Source organism: Tenrec ecaudatus, chromosome X (genome assembly GCF_050624435.1).
Source record: "Tenrec ecaudatus isolate mTenEca1 chromosome X, mTenEca1.hap1, whole genome shotgun sequence".
Classification (NCBI taxonomy): domain Eukaryota; kingdom Metazoa; phylum Chordata; class Mammalia; order Afrosoricida; family Tenrecidae; genus Tenrec; species Tenrec ecaudatus.
This window is the reverse complement of record NC_134548.1, coordinates 166,224,385-166,243,006: the sequence shown is the minus strand read 5'-3', so window position 1 is coordinate 166,243,006 and position 18,622 is coordinate 166,224,385. Positions and strand designations below refer to the sequence as shown.

General features: G+C 53.5%; 1 protein-coding gene across 1 annotated transcript; it reads right to left on the bottom strand.

The window, feature by feature from the left end:
- Positions 1-2,759: 2,759 nt before the first annotated feature.
- Positions 2,760-17,084, bottom strand: GABRQ (gamma-aminobutyric acid type A receptor subunit theta). Its single transcript, XM_075538551.1, has 10 exons — positions 16,835-17,084; positions 14,898-14,986; positions 10,270-10,337; positions 8,540-8,760; positions 7,775-7,857; positions 7,243-7,380; positions 6,781-6,933; positions 5,494-5,750; positions 4,834-4,975; positions 2,760-4,736 (listed from the first exon to the last, which is right to left on the bottom strand). Exons 1-10 carry the CDS (start codon positions 16,978-16,980, stop codon positions 4,036-4,038), a joined length of 1,998 nt encoding a protein of 665 aa, XP_075394666.1. The 5' UTR covers positions 16,981-17,084; the 3' UTR covers positions 2,760-4,035.
- Positions 17,085-18,622: the final 1,538 nt, after the last annotated feature.

The window sequence follows — 18,622 nt, the reverse complement described above, 5'->3', positions numbered from 1 at the left end:
CAAAAGCTTCTCGAGCTGTTGGAGGTCCCCAGCAGCCACCACCCATCCCGAAGAAAGGAAACACACACCCAGATAATTTCTCATTATAGAGATATTTATTTCCCCTTTTTCTATTTACAAGAGTCGATTTGGCCATGTGTTATGTTTGGGGGTCAGGGATGGTCAAGGTCTGCCTTGCTGTAGTGAACGAATATACTGAAAGATGCCACAAAGGGCCCTTTGTGGGTCAGGATGTCTGGGACATTTGTGTGTTGATCTTCCCGGTCTTTTCTGGGCTTTCGCTGCCCAACACCTGTGCGTGTGCGTGCTCTTATGGAACCATCTGGTTCCCGAACTGTGCTGTCTTGGTCCCAGGATTTCTTCAGAGGGAACTGACACCAGGGAGACAGTGAGAAGGTGGCACCTGATGTCCAGTCCCACAGCCAGCTGTACTGCACTTGAGTCCCTTCAACTCTGTGAATGACACCTGACCCAGGGGATGCAGCAAAGTGCCGCGCCAATCAAACCGATCTAGGGGACCTTGACTGAGCAGGGGGATTTCATAGTCGGAGTGTATCTGGGAGATGCTTTAACACCCTCCCTCCCACCCTACCCTGAAAACCCAACACTAATAATATAGATTTTGTATTGATCACAAGACACTCTACAAGAGACACGGACACACTGCACTTCCAAGTGGGACAAGTCACAAATCCCTTCGATACTGGGCTGTGGAGGACTGAGGTGACAGTTCCCCATTGAAGGGTGCCATGCAGGTGGGCAGCTTAGTGAATGTACTCATTAGGGAATAGCTCAAAGGGCTAGGTCTTTATATACAGAGTAAGGAAAGCTCATTAGAGCGGCCGCAGTCTCACTGCAACTCAGTATGGAATATGTGAAGACTTGGCAGCCTCGCTATTCAGAAGATGACACAAATTCTAAGAGTACATTTGACAAGCTTCATCAGGACCCACTGGCTGGTGTGGCACCTTTGCAAAGGCACCCACAGTGGCTGATGGGATGGGCAAGAACTTGGTAGGAACAGGTCACCCATGCCCATGATAATCACCACTTTGGACATGGACCCGAGGCATTCCACCCCTTGGAGGGGTGGAGAAGGGATTCTGGGGTGAATGTAGGTGGGGGCACCCATGTCAGGGAGCCAATGGGATGGTTGGCAGAGGAGGGACATGGGGGTTGCTCCATTCCAGCACTACAAGCCTCTTCCCACCTGTTACCTTTTGCAGGAGGGTCAAGCCTCATATTGCTTTCCCTCCAAAGGCATTTCTAGCACAGCACTTTGGCTGGGGCAGGAGTCTCCTGCCAGGTGCTCTGCCCTTCCAGAGCCTGTCTGTGTGTAGGGAGGAGGTAGGGGTGTCGGCAGCTAACTGGAGTGGGGATGAGGACGGGAGGATGGGGCTTCACAAAGTAGACGACACACCACACAGAACACAAGGGGAGACGTGGCAATTTTCAGGTTCAAATCCTTTGAAATGGTGTCATTGCCAAACGTCCACCTCACCTTGACACTGAACCTGACAAGAGTGGGAATTTCACTAGAGCTTAGCCGCAGCACTTAGGGCTCGATATTCTTGGTAAATTAGACTACTCTATCTATGTACAACTGGCCTTCCTCTCTTCCATGCACTGCTGCCAGACACGTCGTAAACTCTCTGTGCTGGTCATCAAGTCCCACCCCCTAGATGTGATCTTACCCCACACAACTGCTTCTCATATGATCCCCTGGACCCCTCATATAGACCTGAAGCCCCTCTAGGATCTTGGAGACGCAAATCCAAACCCACTCACCCACCACTGTCTAGGCCTCCGAAGTCAGCCTTTCAGGGGCCATGCAGAGCGCTCCTACTGTGGTCACCATGAAGGGTATCCTGCACGGGGCCACTGCTGACATTGCAGTGGTGTCTTTAATATTCAGGTGTCTTACAAGATCTGCTTGCGCGTGTGACTGTGCGTAGACCTGTGAGCATGTGTGAGTGCGCAGGGGTGTGCGCTGAAGAGGAGATGGCAACTTGGGGGGTGGGGATCCTCAGGGCTCCCTCCCCCCTTTTCTCTTCCCCAACAGCTAGCCCAGGATGGGCCACAAAAGCACCCTGCCCAACAGACCAGCCCCTGCAGCCTGCATTTCCTAGGCACCGCCGCTCCTCTCCCTCTCCCTCTGGCCCTTAGGCCCTGCATTCCATCACCCACCTGTCTGCGGCTGCTACCAGCTTCCACAGGGGTGAGGCCAACAAGGCACTGAGAGAAATGGATAAGCTATACAGACTATATACAACCCCTTGTTGCTTCTCTAGCTGTCCCACCGGGTCTCAGCCACTGCACAGAGCATGCGGCTCTGCAGCCCCACCTACCCCATCAATGAAGTACTGCTGCCACCTGCCTCGAACTGCCTCCACTACCTGTGGCTGATCCCCCTCAGACCACCTGGTGCAGCCTCCCCGCTGCTGCCACCTGCAACCACACAGCCGGCACTGCCTAGCATTTCTATCCGGAGACTGGATGGGTGTGTGGTGAAATGGCAGAGAAGGGGGGAGAGGGGGCTGGAGACCCTGCTCCCTTTAACTGCCCCCCCCCGGAAAAGGGACCCTTCCTGAGAACAGGCTTGGAATGGCAGTGGTTCTGGAGGGTACCACCAAATGGGGACAGCAGCTGCTCTGTGGGGTATTTCCTTTGACACCCCTTCCAGCTAGAGAAACCACCATGGGGAACACACGTGCACTCATGATCACCCCCCCACCCCCACCCCCCCTCGTGGGCTACGTCCAAGTGGAGCTACATAAGCCACACGTTTGCATCCGCTCCCAAGGGCTGTGCACTCACACCTGCACCTGCACCCACACGGTGTTCTATATACACCCTGCCACACTAACATTGATATACACAGAGCTGTACAGCATTGCGAAGGGCATAGACACTTAGGTACACAGAAGGACACGGACACGGTCACACGGACAGGAGGACAGGTGAGAAGGGGGGCACTTGGGTGCTGCCGAGGGAGGCGGGGGAGCCTGTCAGTGGAAACGCAGGCCAGTTCTACTGCTTGAGAACCCTCCGCCCATCAGCTGGCTTGGTACTGCCTCCGGGGCCTGGTTGGAGCATCCCCTTTGGGAATTAGGAGGAGGAGGAGCAAGTGGGGGGCCTCCCCCACTCACAGCTGCGTGTCCTCTAATGTGAAGCTGTGGGGACAGTGGGCTTCTATGACAGTCCAGCAAAGGGGCAGGTCAGCGAGCTCGATGGCACTTACTAGACAAATCAAAAAGGTTAGTAGAGGGATTGTAGCGGGGACAGAGCTGACTGAGGGACACAGAGGCAGGGCCCCCTCATGGTAGCCTTTTTGAAGCCGAGGGAGCTCCAATGCTTCTCCTAGTTTCTGGGACCCACTGGAAGCTTGCTCTCTCACATTCCCTGACATCTCCCTCTGTACCCCCAACTCCCCACACCCCTCATCGCCACACTCCAAACAGAACAAGGGGTGGGGAATGGGGAAAGGCACTTACAACTGCCCTCGGCAGTTCTGACAGCCAGCTCACTGTCTTTCCAAGCCTGGCCAGTCATTTCCCTGGAGTCCTCTAGCCCAACCCAGCCTGAGTCTCCCATAAAGTCCGGAACAGGAGATGGGAAGGGGCCTGGGCAGGGGGGGGGGGCGGCGGGGGGTAAGCACAGAGGAAGTAAAGTAATGAAAAAGGCAGTTGGACCCCTCAGAGGGGTGGAGAAGCCCTCCTAAACTTGTCACATCCATCCTCTGCTTGCCAACCTGTTTCTTGTCTGTCCTCTGAGCATTTTGGGGGACTTTTCTGAGCTTCCTGGCAGAAGAAATCTTTGCAAGGGGGAGCTGCTTCTGGAAAGAAAGAGAAGAGTCTGCTCCCAGCTCCCCCCGACACCCTTCCTTTGCAGCCAAGGACTCCCCGCCCCGTGCCCATCCAGGGGATAGCCGAGGGAAGGGCTGCACTCGGGAAAAGAAGCAACAGTGAGGCCCAAGGGAGCCGGGTTGGGCGCAGAGCTGGGCTCCCCTGCATGGGCCGGGCGCACGCCGGGGGTCTAGTTGATATGGTAGGCCCAGTAGGCAATATTGAACAGCCCAAAGGCCAGAGGGAAGAGGAAGCGGGACCACTGGTCAACCTTAGGGACATAATCGGGATTGAAGAGCTTAAAGGAGAGCTCTCCATGGAAGGAGCAGCCCAGGCTCAGGGAGTGATTGTCGCCAGACTCGGAGTCATCCTCCTCCTCCTCTTCGACACAGACCAGGACCTCCTCCTCCTCCTCCAGGCTCAAGGCGCCATCCTCACCACCCTGGGGATTCTCATCTGGGGCAGAGCAGCCGCTCTCGACACTGGCATCATCAGGCAGGCTGCACAGCTCATCCAGGTCCCCGTTCACTACGGGCACGCACCGCGGGCCACTGCCGAGCAGAGGCTGCCCAACAGCACCCTGGCTCTCATCCGAGCTGGAGCTGTCATCCAGGTCATCCTCGCTGCGGGCCTCGGTGCGGTTGCGGATGCCAGACAGGATGTCATAGAGGAGCAGGGCCCCCGCTGAGCTGGAGGAGAACTCGGGGAGGCTCTCCTCGGAGCTCTGGCTGGACGAGGAGCAGAGGGAGCTGAGGCTTTCCGAGGAGGCCAGCCGGGCTCGCTCTGGTGAGGAGGACAGAGAGCTGAAGCTCTCAGGACTTGCCAGGCGGGCCAGAGCGGGGACAGAGAGGAGAGAGTCGATGTCATCTTCCATACTGGTCAGCTCTCCATCTGGGGAAGCAAAAGGCAGAGCCATTAAGATCCAACTACCCGATAGGGCAGGGCAGGGCAGGGCAGGGGCCTGCAGGGAGAGGGGGTGAGCATTCACCATCATCCTCGGCACCAGGCTGGCAGGTCTCCCCAGCACTTTCAGTGTCATCGTTGTTGTTGGTGTCGTTGTCATCGTCAGTCTCTTTGACAAACTCTATCATCTCCTCCTGGGGACGCTGGGGACGCTGGGGCTCAGGGGGCTGAGGAGTGGAACCAGAAGGTTATCTTTCTAGGGAAGGCCACAGTGGCCATCCAGCCCATGTCTCCCGGTGGCCAGCCCTCTCCTCTGCAGCACGGTGTGTGTGTGTATGTGTGTGTGTGTCTCGGTGAAGCCTGCTCAGGCAAGTGGGGCTGTGGGATATGAATGTACCACCTGCAGCAAAAGCCTCAGTGTGGCCTTGGCCTTGGCAGTTGGAACTGCTAAGGACAAAGGGGTAGGCTGGCCAGTCTCTCTGGGGTCTACCTCTTCCATTCAGCCCCCTTGTCACCCCCACCTCCACGCCCCTGCCAGTAGCACACCAAGTAGACTATGCTTGAAGTCCCAAGTCTCAAGGTCTGGGAACCTGCCATGCCCTAGCTCTGTGAGTTTAATCGTGCCTCTTTCAGAAAGGAGTGAGGCTCCCCCAGTGTCATATGTTGCTGTTGGCGTGTGTGGGTGGTAGGAAGTGTCAAAGGGTCACATGCTGGGTCAAGCTCATGGTCTGCCCCAAAGCCACACCTGCAAATCCTCCACCATCACTCCCCGGTAGCGGTAGCGATTGATGACCCTCCGGGCTCGCCTGTGCCGTCTGTGATGGCGCCGAGGCCCTCGCCTGTAGAACAGGTAGTTGATGTAGACGTACTCCATCAGCGAGAAGAAGACGAAGAAGAAGCATACGATGATGTAGATGTCGATAGCCTTAACACAGGACACCTGCGGCAGTTTGCTCCGCACATGCGAGTCGATGGTGGTCAGGATGAGCATCGAAGTCAAGCCTGTCAAACGCAAGGCATTCACTTAGCCTCCCCTGAAGCTCTGGGCCAGCCCCTGGGCCCACCCTGCCACATTACTGGAGCCTTGTTGCCTCCGGCCAGGTGGGGAGAGGGGGTCCTCAGTAGAGGACCTGTAGAGCTCTCAGTCTGGGGTCTTTTCTGAAGGCCTCTCCCACTCGGGCCTCTTCCATCTGTACTGGCTTCCCTTACCTCTGAGCATCCTGGGCCAAGTCTTCCGGCCTAGCTGCCATCTCATTTTGCCCTATGGGGGGCCAGTCTCCTTTAGCCTCCCAAGGCACAGGACTCTCGCTAGTCAACCCTCACCCCTACCCCCCACACCGCCATGGCTCAATGAGCTCCTACCCCTTGGCAAGTTTGGTGAACCACAAATGGTACCCAGATAAAGATGTACGTGGTGCCTGTCCAACACACAGTCAAGGCGCAATCAGACCCAGATAGAGAAGCCTGGCTTAACGTAGTTCAAAGGTCCCTCCCCAGCACCCTATGGTTTAGTCCCATTGAGGGGTCTCTATGAAGCCCTGGTGCCATAGTGGTGACAGCACTCAGATGCTACCTGCAAGGTCAGCAGGTAGAACCCCACAGCTGTTCCACAGGAGAGAGATGGGGTCTTGGAGACCTTCAGGTCACTCTGGGTCTGAATCCTTGGGGAATACCACATCCTGTGTCCCTGCCTCCTTAGACTCTTCCGAAGTCTCTCTGAACATCACTGTCTCCATGCTGCTCCAGCCATGCCCTCCCCCTGTCTCCCTCAAGGTCCTCTCTGAGCAGTTCCTCCAGGGCAGCCCTCTGCTCCCTAAGCAGGGTTTGTTGCACTGCATCATGGATCTCACGGGCCAACTTGTCCAGTCACCCATGAATTCCAGATCTGACAAACTCTGGCTCCTGGGACCTAATCTGCCAAGGCCCAGCCCTCATGCCTGTTTCACCCATGACTTCAGGATCTTCTCCCCTTCTGGGTTCTGTTTGTTAATAAAATGAGCCCATCCCTCCATAGGGCAGGAATAAGTCTTACCCACGGTCACCCTGGCAGCAGAAGAATCGCAGTTCATCCAAAAGGACATCCAGGAGAGCACAGTGGTGAGGACCATGGGCCAGTAGATCTGCACCAGGAAGCTATTCACTTCCCTCTGGACCTGGAACCTCAGAATCAGGCGCATGTAGGAGCCTGTCAAGGAGACATGCGACAGTCAGGGGAAGAATTGCTGCTCCCCACAGAGGCCCCTAAGTTGGGCAGACTTGATACCCTGGAGCAGCAGGTTAGTGACCAAGCCTGGCCTTGTAGAGCCGATGTAGGGGTTGAAAGCCAAAGAGGAAGCAGGTGTGGAAGCATTTGGCCAGATCTATGCCATTCCATAGGGGGGGTTGTGTGGGGGATAGGGAGCGAGGAAAAAGGGCAGCCTAGGAGCCTGGGGAACCCACAAGGAAAGGGACGAGGTAGCCAGGAGGGACAGGGGCTAGAGGGGGCCAGCCCCACCTGTGTAGAAGTACACCTCCTTCATTGTCACCGTCTTGCCTAGGAAACTGAAATCAGGGATGTGCAGCTCCTCAGTCCCGTGGATCGCTTGCTCATCGTCTTCCCAGTATAAGATGATGTCCTCAACGGTGTAGCCATCTGGAAGGGGGTGGAGGTAGAATGACTCAGCCAGAGACCAGGAAGGGGGAAACCTGCACTTTGGGGGACACTTGGCAGGGGTTATGGAGACCACTTGAGGTGAGTATAGAAGGCTGGAGGCAGAAAGGGAAATCTGGGGCTTCTCTGCAAGGGGACAGTACGGGTTGAGTCCCACTGGCTTGGGGACAGCCTCCAAATTGCAAAAGGGCAATTCCCCTCAAGGGGCGCCTGCTTCCAGTTGCCATCTTTCTCTCTCCCCCCCCCCCACTGTCCCATATGTACCTATCCAGATCTGTGTAGGGAGAGAGGGAATGAGAGAAGGCGGTGGGCTATGACCTCGGGCTCCAGCATCCCCGCTGGCCCAGGCCAGGAAGGACCCAGGAGACATACGTACAGCTCTCGATTTCCAGCTTGCAGGCCTGCTTGTCGAGAGGGAATTTCTTCAGGTTCAGGGAGCACGCTGCAGTGGTGGTGAGTCTGTGAGGGCAGGGGAAGGGGAAGGGAGGATTGACCCGTCAGGGTCTGACACACAGCCTTTCCGGGGAAAGGTGCTACGGCAGGGTTGGCCTCCCTCTCACCTTCCCAGCCAGGCTTCCCTTACTTTGAGGAAAGGTGCGTTGCAGATGTCAAGGAGGAAAGGAGCATCTGATACGACCAAGGAACCAGTCCCCTGGCAGGACAGCAATGAAGAACAGAGCCGAAACCCCCAGAGGAAGTGGAGTGGGGAGACAAGGGGGAACTGGCTTGGTCCCCCTGTTCTCACAGGGCCCAGCACCTCACTCCAGCTCAGCCCATTTTTCTGGTGGCTAAGATGCGCCCATCTGTCTGTTTCTCTCATTTCTCCTCATTCTCCACAGGACAGCCAGCCCATGTTAACCGAAACAAGTGTGCCCACGACAGGGAGCCTGCTCCCTGCCAGCTGCATTGTTCTCAGACTCCCACAGCTCAGTCCATGGGCAAGTGGATGAAGAAAGAGTGATGAAAGGATGGGGCTGGGCCCCAGAGGAATATAAATTAGAGTGGCCCTATAACCTCGGGGAGCTGAGGCCACTGGGTGAACATGTCAGGGTAGAGTCCTTTAGTAAAGGGGGCATTGGGCCTCAGGTGGGGAAGATGGGCAGGTGGAGGCATCTCCCTAGCAGGCCCCCCAGGAACCTACTTGATGCCGTAACGCACTGTTCCATCGGGGTGAAGCTGAAACACACGGTTCTCCACAGTCACATCATGCACGTAGGCGTCCTTGCTATTCAGGAAGTAGCAGTCAGGGACCCACAGCTTGTCGAGCATCCGGTGGTCCAATGTCAGGTTCAGGTTGGTCTCGTAGTAGGCTAAACGGGGGTCTTTCCAGGTCTGATGAAAGAACATGGTGATTGTATAGTCCTGGGGAGAGGAAAGGACAAGGCACGAGTTAGGCCTGGTGTGTGTGCACGTGTGCACACATGGGAGACATGCCCTCAATCTGTACACGCAAGGAAGAGAAGTAAAGCGAACCTGCAGTAAGCAACAGCCAAAGTCAGAAATAGAACATTGCTAGTAACTTTCAAGCCCCCAATGCCCTCCTCCTCCAACCGTGGATTTCCCACACCTCGCAGTAGTTTCTGTTGTTCCGGGCTGGCCATCAAGTCGATTCTGACTCAATGTGACCCTAGGTGATGGAGTGCAACTGTCCCCCAGGGGTTCCTTGGGTGTCATCTTCAAGAAAATCGATGGCTAGATCTCGTCCCATGCCTAGCCATTCCTGCCTCTGGAGTTTCTGTAGCTAGATGTCTTGCTGATTTGAACCCCTTCCTGTGTCTTGTCCAAATGGAATCACCCTGTATTTGCCACTGTGCATCTTTCTCCCCGCCTTGCTATTGTGCAACGCACTCAAGTTGATGACTTGTTTACTCTCATGGTTGAATCATAACGCCTCACATGGACACTGTTGTCAGTCATTTGGCTGACTCTTTGTGACCTGCTTATGTGTGGCTGCTATATATGAACACAAGCACATATTATTGTGTTAATGCATCCTGCAGACCCAAACCCCAATGAAATAAAAACATCTCTGTAAATGAGCCAAGATAAGCCCGAACTTTCAATTGGCGTGTTAATGGCTAAGCCTGGCCCCCACGAGGGTGAGCATTCCTGACCCTCCAGGCAGGCCAGCTCTGGACTGGTGAGAGGTCTCGGCCTGGGTTTCTTTCACAGTTCACTGGTTACTAGGGCCAATTCTTTTTATATGTGTATCTGCTCTTTGGCTTCTCTCAGGAGTCCTGGTGGCACAGAGGTTAAGTGCTTGGCTGCGGACTGAAATGAGGGCTGTTGGAACCCACTAGCCACCCACCCCCTTGGGAGATGGACGAGGAAGCCTGACTTCCATGCAGGCTAATGGCCTCAGAGGATTGATGGGGCGGCCGGGTCTGTCCTCTACAGCTTGGCTGTGAGTCACAATTGACTTGATGACAGTGGGTTTGGGTTTTGGTCTTCTTCCCAAAATTGAAGTGTTTGTTCACATTCTCTGAACATTTTTTATGGGTTAAACAGATTTTTAAATGAATCGAAGTTATCAATATTTTGTTTATGATGAGTGTATTTTTCCTCTCTAAAAAATTGTGAATTGAATGGGAGGTATACTAGTTTGTATGTGTTCTGCCCTTTGAAGGAAATCCTGACCTCCCTCAAGGACACAAAGCCAGCATCCTACATTAGCTTAGAAAAGCTTCCCATTCAAAACCTTTTACCTTGAAGTCAATAATCCACCTGAAATTATGACTGTATAGGTGGTGTCGATGCATTTCCCCCCCTCCCAAGTTTCAATTGTACATTAGCTCCCCGTTGCACATCAGAACTGGGGTTGTGACCCTGCTCTTTGGCTCCTGGCCATCGGCTAGAGCTGGAAACACTTACCATAGTCATTTCTGAGATCTGTTCAATCCTGGTGATGTAGATGGATATGCCCACAGGTATGGGATCGCCTACAACAAAGGAAGACACCCTGACACACCCACTCAGACCTCCTTCTCCTTTCTGGACAAAGAGGGTTGGTTAGGGTCCTTGCCTACTGCAGGCCGCTGGGTTTTCTCCACTGCCTTACAGATGGGAAAGACTGAGGCCGGAGGTGAGAAGGATTTCTCAGAGGCATTGAGTGGCAGCCGCAGGGGTCCTAAAGCAACTCCTGCCCCTGCATAACACTGCAGAGGGGAATCGCAACCATTGGTGGAAAAGAAGGGGTAGGGCAAGATACTGAGAAAACACAGGGGATGAATCACTCTTTTGAAAATGGTGCCTCCCCTCAACTTATGTTTGAAATGAACTTGTTTGCCACTTAAAAGACTCCAAGTCCATTTCAAATTTTCTTTTCCTTCCCTTTATGAAAACAAACAAACAAACACCAAAATACTCAGACCAATATTTAGGTTTGAGGGGTGAGGAATCTGGAGGGATGGGATTTCTTTTTTAATTTTGTGAGCCTTTGCTCTTTAAAAAAAAAGTTTGGTTTTGAAGTATACTGTACATAGTTAACTCCCCCATAAAAGTGGCTCTCTTCCCCCACCCCATCCATCCTCCATCCTCACAGTCATCAAAGTCTTAGCTTTATGCATAAAAATCACATTTCCTCCCCCTCAAAATAACGCTGTTAAGTATTTATCTGTGTAAGTCTAAGTTTGCTAGACTACTGTTCTCTAGTTTTGTCTACGGCTTCTGGTGTTTCAGAGAGCTGGCATCATTTGTTATGGAAGCATATTATTTCCTTGTATGGATGTACCAGCGTTGGTATATCCAGTCCGCTATAATCAGAGCTTTTGGTTGTTTCCATGTCTTTGATATTATGGAAATTGTTGCCATAGACATCGGGGTGCACATGTCTGTTCGTGTTGCATTCCTTATTGCTAGTTATTTTCTTAATAAAGTTGAAGAGCAATGAGACCGGAAACAAGAGTCAAGGTCTGTGGGGTAGGTGGGTGTCTAGGCAACTTGAGTGCCCGAGCATGTACTTCCCATGTGGAATGACTGCTTATGTGAGGGGACATGAGCATGTGTGTGTGAGTGAACTTCAGAGTTGATTCAAGTGAGTTAGTGTGTGAGTGGAAGGGTGATCAGGTGACTGAACTTGTTTTGAGTGTTAATCGCATTATGCTCCAGTGAGCAACAGAAGATGCACGTGAGTGGATTTGTGAAGGTGTTCATGAGTGCGAGAACATGTGACTGAATGTGTGTGTGAGCATGTTCACACATGCTTGCATGCAAATATATATGTGCATGACTATGAGCATCACCATGTGAAAGTTAATTAATGAGCATGTGCATATGGGTGTGTGTGAGTGAGTGAATGAGTGTATGTGCATTTGAGTGTGCGCAGGGTCACTAAAATGTTGGTGGAAAAATGAAATGAAAAGAGCTTGGAGACCCTCAATATGTACTTGTATATTTGTCATTGTGAATGAATACATAAGCATGTTCATGTGGCTCTATTCGTGTAGACGTGTGCTTGCATGTTTGCGTGAGGGGCAGTGTGAGCATGTTGCTGTGAGGTTGCTGTGTGAGACTGAAGGACTGAGCAGGTGTGCTCGCATGTGTGAATGGATGTATGGGCATGGGAATGAGTATCTGCCTGTGTATGAGTGAATATGTGCAAGTGTTGGTGGGAAGGTCTGCGGCGGAGTGTTTGTACGAGTGCCTGAATGTGTGACTGTGTTCAGGGATGATCAGGCTTAGGTGTGGCTCATGTGTGTGTCTCTCTGTGTGTGTCACTGTATTAATGTGTGAGTGCATCCATGAGCCGTTAAGTGCGAATATGTTTGTGTGTCTAAATCCATGTGGGTGTACTTCTTAGGGAGTCTGTGAACATGTTTCTGTGCGCATGTTTGTGTCTGAGTGCATATGTGGGCCAATGTGTGTCTGGTGCTTGCCCTTCCATGTGATGGAAATTCACCCTCACTTTCCAAGTATTGCACCAACCCCTCCTGGGAACCAATTCATCACCGTCACTTTCACATGCTCTCCTTATAGGCTGTATGGCATTGACAAGGCTTCGAGTCTTTTCTTGAATAAAGTTAGGCCAAAGAAGGGCCAAATGCACTACAAATTCGACTCAAAGAAACTCAGGAGTAGTGCTTGCCTGTAAACCGGGCACTGCTTGTATTGTTTGTGTGACTGCATTTGTGGGAGCATCTTCATGTATAAGCATGATTGAGTGTGAGTGTGCTCATAAGTATATTTATGTGTGGACACATGTGTCCAGTCAGGTTGATGAATGTTTCAGTGAATATGTGAGCATGTTCATGTGTGGATGTGAATTCATATGCAAGCAGGTTGCTGTGTGCCTGTGACTGTGTCTACATACATGAGTGACATTATGTGTTGCTGGGAACAATGGTGTGCGTGTCTGTGGGGCAGTGTTCCGGTCTGGCAGGGCCCACATGGTATATGATTGTATGGAGTGAACTGCAAGGTATGTGGACAAACTGTCATCCTTCTCTTAAGGTCTCAAAGCTACCTCCAGCAGGCCCGAGAGCAAAGGCATTCATCTGTGTATGAGATCACACTGGTGCTCTGGAGTCCCCAAGGTGTTGACCTCAGGCCTGTTGGCCTGTAGGCTGTCGGATGACCCTAAAGCTGCCAGCAGCAGGAAGTTCAGTTTCAGGTTCAGGGTCTCAAAAACAAGGGCTCCGGGGATCCTGTATCTAAATGACACTTGGAATGGGGCCCAGTCTGGTCATTTGCATTTTGGCTATTGTGAACTCTCCCTAGCAAAGCACAGAGTTTTCTAGAAACACAGTTCTTTATTACTGTACTGCCTTTGGTGGTGGTGGTGGGACACATGCCTTTAAATGGAACCTGAGCTAGGCAGGTGGCAGCCCAGAGGGGACACTCAGCCCGGCGCCCCTCCTACTCCAGTGTCACACTTCTTGACCTAACACATTCCAGCATCTCCCTCCCTCCTGTAGAATCCTGGGCGCATAGATTCACTAGGTAATCAACAGGTGGGCTCTGCTTCTTACTCTCTTCCAGAAGCTAGTTGTAAATCTCTACTGAGCTCTCCGTTCTCTGGGCTAAACACCCCCAGATGTTGAACTCTGCTGGGCTTCTATTCTCGCCCCAGATCCTCCCCTTCTCTTTTGACCACTAGAAGGCTCCGCCTTGTCATTGACCTCCCCTCCTTTGCCTATTGTTTGACCAAATAGATCTGAAGACCTGCCTTTTCTTTTACACCCCAGGTCCATGTGCCCACATAACTTAATGTAACTGTTGCCCAACTTAAGTAGGGGCAAGGGATAGAACCAAGCCTCCCATCCCAGCAGGAATAGCTCCACCTTGGTGCCTCAGGGTGGTGATAGCCTCCCTTTGTATGCCCCCCAATCCAAACCTAACTCATTGCCATGGATTGCCAGTCACTGGGGATGGGCTGCCCCCCAGGATTGCCTAGGCTGTCATCTTCATAGGAACTAAGTTTCATCTTTCTCCCAGAGTTGCTGGTTAGTCCAACCCACCGTGCTTTAGCTAGCTTCTGAGTGCTTTAGCCACTGAGCCATTGGGTGGAGATGGACTTGAAAGATGGGGAGGAGGAGGAGGAGGAGGAGGAGGAGGAGGAGGAGGAGGAGGAGGAGGAGGAGGAGGAGAGAAAAGGCAGTTACCCTCCTTGGACATTTACCTGTGCTTGGGGCAAGGGGCTCAGAAGCCCAGAGGGGGTGTTGCTGCTGCTGGTAGGTGCTGTGAGGTCACGGAATCTGCTTCCTGCCTGCTCTAGTCCACACTGTAGTTTTGCCCCGCTGACCCCACCCTGACCCCTCACCCCTGTTTTTCCACTCACCTTGGCCCCTGGCACTTCCTCTCCAGCCCTTATACTTGGGAAGGAGCAACAGAACCACGGGGGTGGGGGATGCACCACTCCCCAGCTCAGGGGTCAGAGTGGTGGCCTTGGGTTTTCAAGGGGCCTCTCTGTTGGTCTAGGCAGTCTGTGCCCTTTCCACACCATTAACCCTTCAGAGTCGTCATCCAGCTCACCTTCAGGCAGCTTCTGGGCATCCTTCTCGCCAGCGAATACGATGTGTAAGGCTTGATCTGGGGGCCCATGAGCAAGGGGAATATTCCCAGGAGGTGAGCCCTCTACCCACCCCCCACCCCTGCACTCAGTGTTGAACTAGCTGAATGGGGTGTGTGTACGGGGTGGGAAGAATGTGTGCTCAGATAGGACAGGTTGCCCACTCTGTGGAAGCTGACAGGTGATTCTACTTTGAGCTGGCCAAGGCTCAGGTCCGGAGTCCAGCAGGCTTCCTGTGTGGGTGGTGTTTCCCCACCCACAGGGGCTCCAGCTTCAGGCTGGGCGTGCTCAAGAGAGGGGGCAGGAGGCCTCTTGCAGAGGACTGGGAAAATTCCAGAGGCATTTATAAAGGCCTGGGGCTGGCCCTGGGGTGCCTGGAAGTGGTCTGGAGAGGTCTGGAGCCCTTCTGGTCTGCGTGCTGGGTGGGGGTGGCCTTCGGTCTCCACTTTAGTCCGCCCAACGCCAAGGCCTCCAGTGTCTGGAGGTCTCTTACCTCCAAAATTTGGTCTCAGACGGACGTCATACCCCGTCAACACCCTGTCCAAAACCTTGTGAACCACGGCTTCACTGGCGCAGTTTTTGCTGAAACAGAGAAGTGACTGGTCATCAATAAATGTCATGTTGCTCCTCATAGAACAGCTAGCAAAGAACACTGCGCCACTGTCATGTCGGGGCCTTGCTTCCCCCTGCAGACGTGTGCTGTCCTGTGCTGTCGCAAGTGTCCATGCTCCCCCTCCCTCCCTCTCCACTGTGAGTCAGCCAGAACCTCTGTGTGACGCAGACTCCCCCTCCCTTCCCTCTCCCTCGCTTCCCCCTGCTCCCCCTCCTCAGCTTACGTCCAGAGGGTGGGGCACAGAGGCTGGAGCTTGTTGCCAGGCAGGCTGAAGGGACTTGGGGGTGGGGGTGGGGGAGAGCAGCTAGGGGAAGTGGGGAGGGGAGGGAGCGAGCCAGAGGGAGCCTTGGGGAAAATGCCTGACTTCAACCCCTGAGGCAATCCATAGGAACACAGCTTCCCAGGTTGGGGGTGGGGGCTTCTCTCAAGGAAGAGGCATCTGCCCCCCCAAGTGCTTTGCATTATCAGTTCAGTTACCTGGGTTGGGCGGGGTAGTTTGTTGTCCCCTCATTAGCAACCTTGCTTTTGTCCGCCTCTTCCAGACTGGGCAGTTGGCACAAGGTGCTGGGGAGGGTGGGGGGCTTGCTAATGCGGCAGAGATTTATACCCCTTATCTAACCATGCCAATTCTAATTTATGGGGCTTAGGGCTGTCCTTGAAAAGACCCCAGTTCTGGGGAAGAGGGCTCTCTCTTGCTATCATGGAAGTCCAGCAGAAAAAAGGAAGGCTCCCCTCAGCGTGGCAGAGCGCCAGCCTTGCCAGAAGTCTCTGCTAGACTCACCCCAGACACCTAGCATTTCACTGGGGCTTCCCCAAAAGGGGACTGTGAAAGAGCGCAGGCTCTGGGCATCACTGTGACGCCCCCACCCCAGATCTTTCATTTCTTGCCTAGGAAATGCCAGTTCCATGGAATCTCAGTGTGTGTGTGTGCGTGTGTGTGTGTGTGTATGTGTGTGTGTTCATGATCCTTAGCGCAGTTTAGTGTAACAGGTTGAGTTCCCTGCAGGGCTGTCTGCTAGAACACCACCCAAGTACCTTCACCCCTCCCTAAATTCCTGTTCATTTCTGGTTTGTCACTTAAAAATTAAGCCCCCAAATGTCGAAGCATCAATTTTCATGTTGCCACATTCCACAGTGTGCGCCTGAATTCTTCCCGATTTAAAGAGATGCATTCCCGCCCGTTTCCCCACCGCACAGGAGCCATGTGCCCGTGCTCAGGATCCGTGTGTGTGGTGTGTGTGTGTGAGATGTACATGTCAATAGCAGACTGTTGAATGGTGCTTCTGATCTTCGATCTTCGCGGACCCACATAAACTTGGAATACAAAACCAAACAAACCGAAAAACACCTCTGATCTTCGTATGTTTTCTCACGAGTAAGTACGAAGGCGCTCCCAGGTCCAGTCCCGTGATCGAGGTCTGCATTAGGAAAGGCCCCCCAACCCCTCTACACACACACACACACACACACACACACACACACACACACACACACACACACACACACACCCTCCCTCCCTAGCGCCCCCGGGAATTGAACAGAAATCCGCACTCCAACAGGTGTCTCTTGCGTCTGTTTTGTGTCAGCCTATTCTCCCATGCATCCCCTCCCAAACAGGGTCCCAGGGACTTGGCTGGGGAGACCTGTTAGGATCTTAGTCCCTGGGGAGAGGTGGCAGCCCCAGAGTGGGGGCACTGCCCCCCCCCTGTAGTCTGGGCACAAGGGTGCTGGATGGCGCCCACAGGGGCCGGTGGTGTAGCCCAGGGTCGCCCGTATTGTCCCCCTCCCCCTCTCAGACTAGCGGTTGCGCCACTCACCACTGGAAGAGGTCCTGGCTGATGTCGGGAACGATCTTGTGGTGGAATTCGAACCTGGCGGTGGGGTTGGGGGCACTGCCCTCCGCCAGCCAGGTCCGGATGAGTAGCAGCAGCACAGCAGCCCGCAGCATGCCTCGGATGCTCATGGCTGCGCTCGGGGGCACGGCCAGAGGGACTGGACGAGCTGGCCCGGCGCAGCAACCAAGAGGCAGAGCAACAGCCGCAGCACGCGGAGGCGGTGGCTGCAGGCGAAGTGCGCTCCGTCTGAGGCTGAGCAGGGCTGCGACTGGGAGCCAGAGGGTACGCGGAGGCTCCGCCCACTCTGATTATCCTGCCCTCCCAACAGCCCCGCCCACCCCGACGGTAGCTCCAATCATGGGCAGGGAGCACTTCCTCCTGCGCGTGCTGGGGGGCCTTAGAGCCCAATAGTTGCTGCCCGCTCACCCCCCAACCCCGAATACTGGCCGAATTGGCTTGACTCTTGGTCCAGCGGGAGCTCAGAGTTCTTTCGCGTTGTGTAAAAAAGGGAGTGCGGCAGTTGCATCACCAAGGACGATTCTGTTTTCTGAAGATCCAGACGTTTGGGGGGGATCTGGAGGCACGCTCTAGTGTCCTGTAAGTACCTCGCCACGGGGTGGCGTGATCGGGGAGCCCCAATGGGGTTTAGGATTGGATCAGGCCACAGCAAGTGTCCCCCTCCTTCATGACTGGAGCCCAAGGGTCTCTCGGCAAGACTCACAGCACCCTTTATCCTTAGTTTGGGCCACAAAAGTGGGGTTCCCTGAGATGGGAGCATGTTCCTAGCCAGGGGAGGCACTTGTGTGGGCCTTGGGTCCATGGCCGACCTGTTGACCAGGAAAAGAAGGCAGAGAGCAGTGTCTGGGAGCATGGAGAGCTTTGGACCTGGGGCACCAGACCAGTCCTTAATGAGGAGGCAGAACCCACCAGGCAGATGGATAGTCATTTAACACATAATGCTCCATCCTGTTCCCCAGAGCTGGACTTCTTAAGACATGCCACTTTTAACCCCCCAATAAAACTCACTGCCATTGAGTTGACACCGAGTCATCAAGGTGGACATCTTTACCTGATGAGTGTCAACTGCTGACTTTGTGGTTAGTAACCCAATGCACAGCCCATTATTCCACTAGGGCCCTCTGATTGGGGGTTTCTGGTGTCCTGTTGGCTAACCAGAACATTCTAGCAAAAACATATCCTCTTCCTTTGTCCCTCAGTAGTGGATGGCATGGAGTTAGGGTTGCTTATACCCAACTCCTGGGGTTTAGTTGAGTGCTTTGTACAGTCATAAAGGTTTAATTTTTTATCTGCTCCTTTACATTGTTTAAGAGTCAAACTTCAAAAAAGTGTCTCATAGTTCTCTGTCTCCTTTCAACAAACAGAGCACTATACCTCCCCCTTCCCAGTCCCTTTCCCCTTTCCCCCTTCCCCCTTCCTCCTACATTACAGAGCATCCTCTACAGGATTGAATCAGGTGAGCTCATCCCTACTACTAGTAGTGCTGAACCATTAGCTCTAGTCACCCAGGTATTCTTGTGGAGACAATGCTTGCTTATCAGAGAAGGAAAGGTCACATCACAGCAGAGGCCAAGAGTAGAAAGAATCCTATTGCCACCTTCCAGTTTCTAGAACCACGGGCTTTTCGGTGAGCATTGGCTGACTGGAATTTCAGGAAATTGCCAGCAGGTGGCAGTAGACTTGTTTGGATGTGGGTTGGTTCCAGCACCCTGGAATCTGATCCTTGTTTATCAGGGAGAGCAAGCCTGAAGC

Coding starts and splice junctions, on each gene's coding strand:
- GABRQ (XM_075538551.1), bottom strand. CDS start 16,980: ATGAGCATCCGAGGCATGCTGCGGGCTGCTGTGCTGCTGCTACTCATC. Junction 8,761..10,269: donor AGATCTCAGAAATGACTATG/GTAAGTGTTTCC, acceptor TCCTCTCCCCAG/GACTATACAATCACCATGTT. Junction 6,934..7,242: donor GGAGGTGTACTTCTACACAG/GTGGGGCTGGCC, acceptor TCTCCTTGACAG/GCTCCTACATGCGCCTGATT.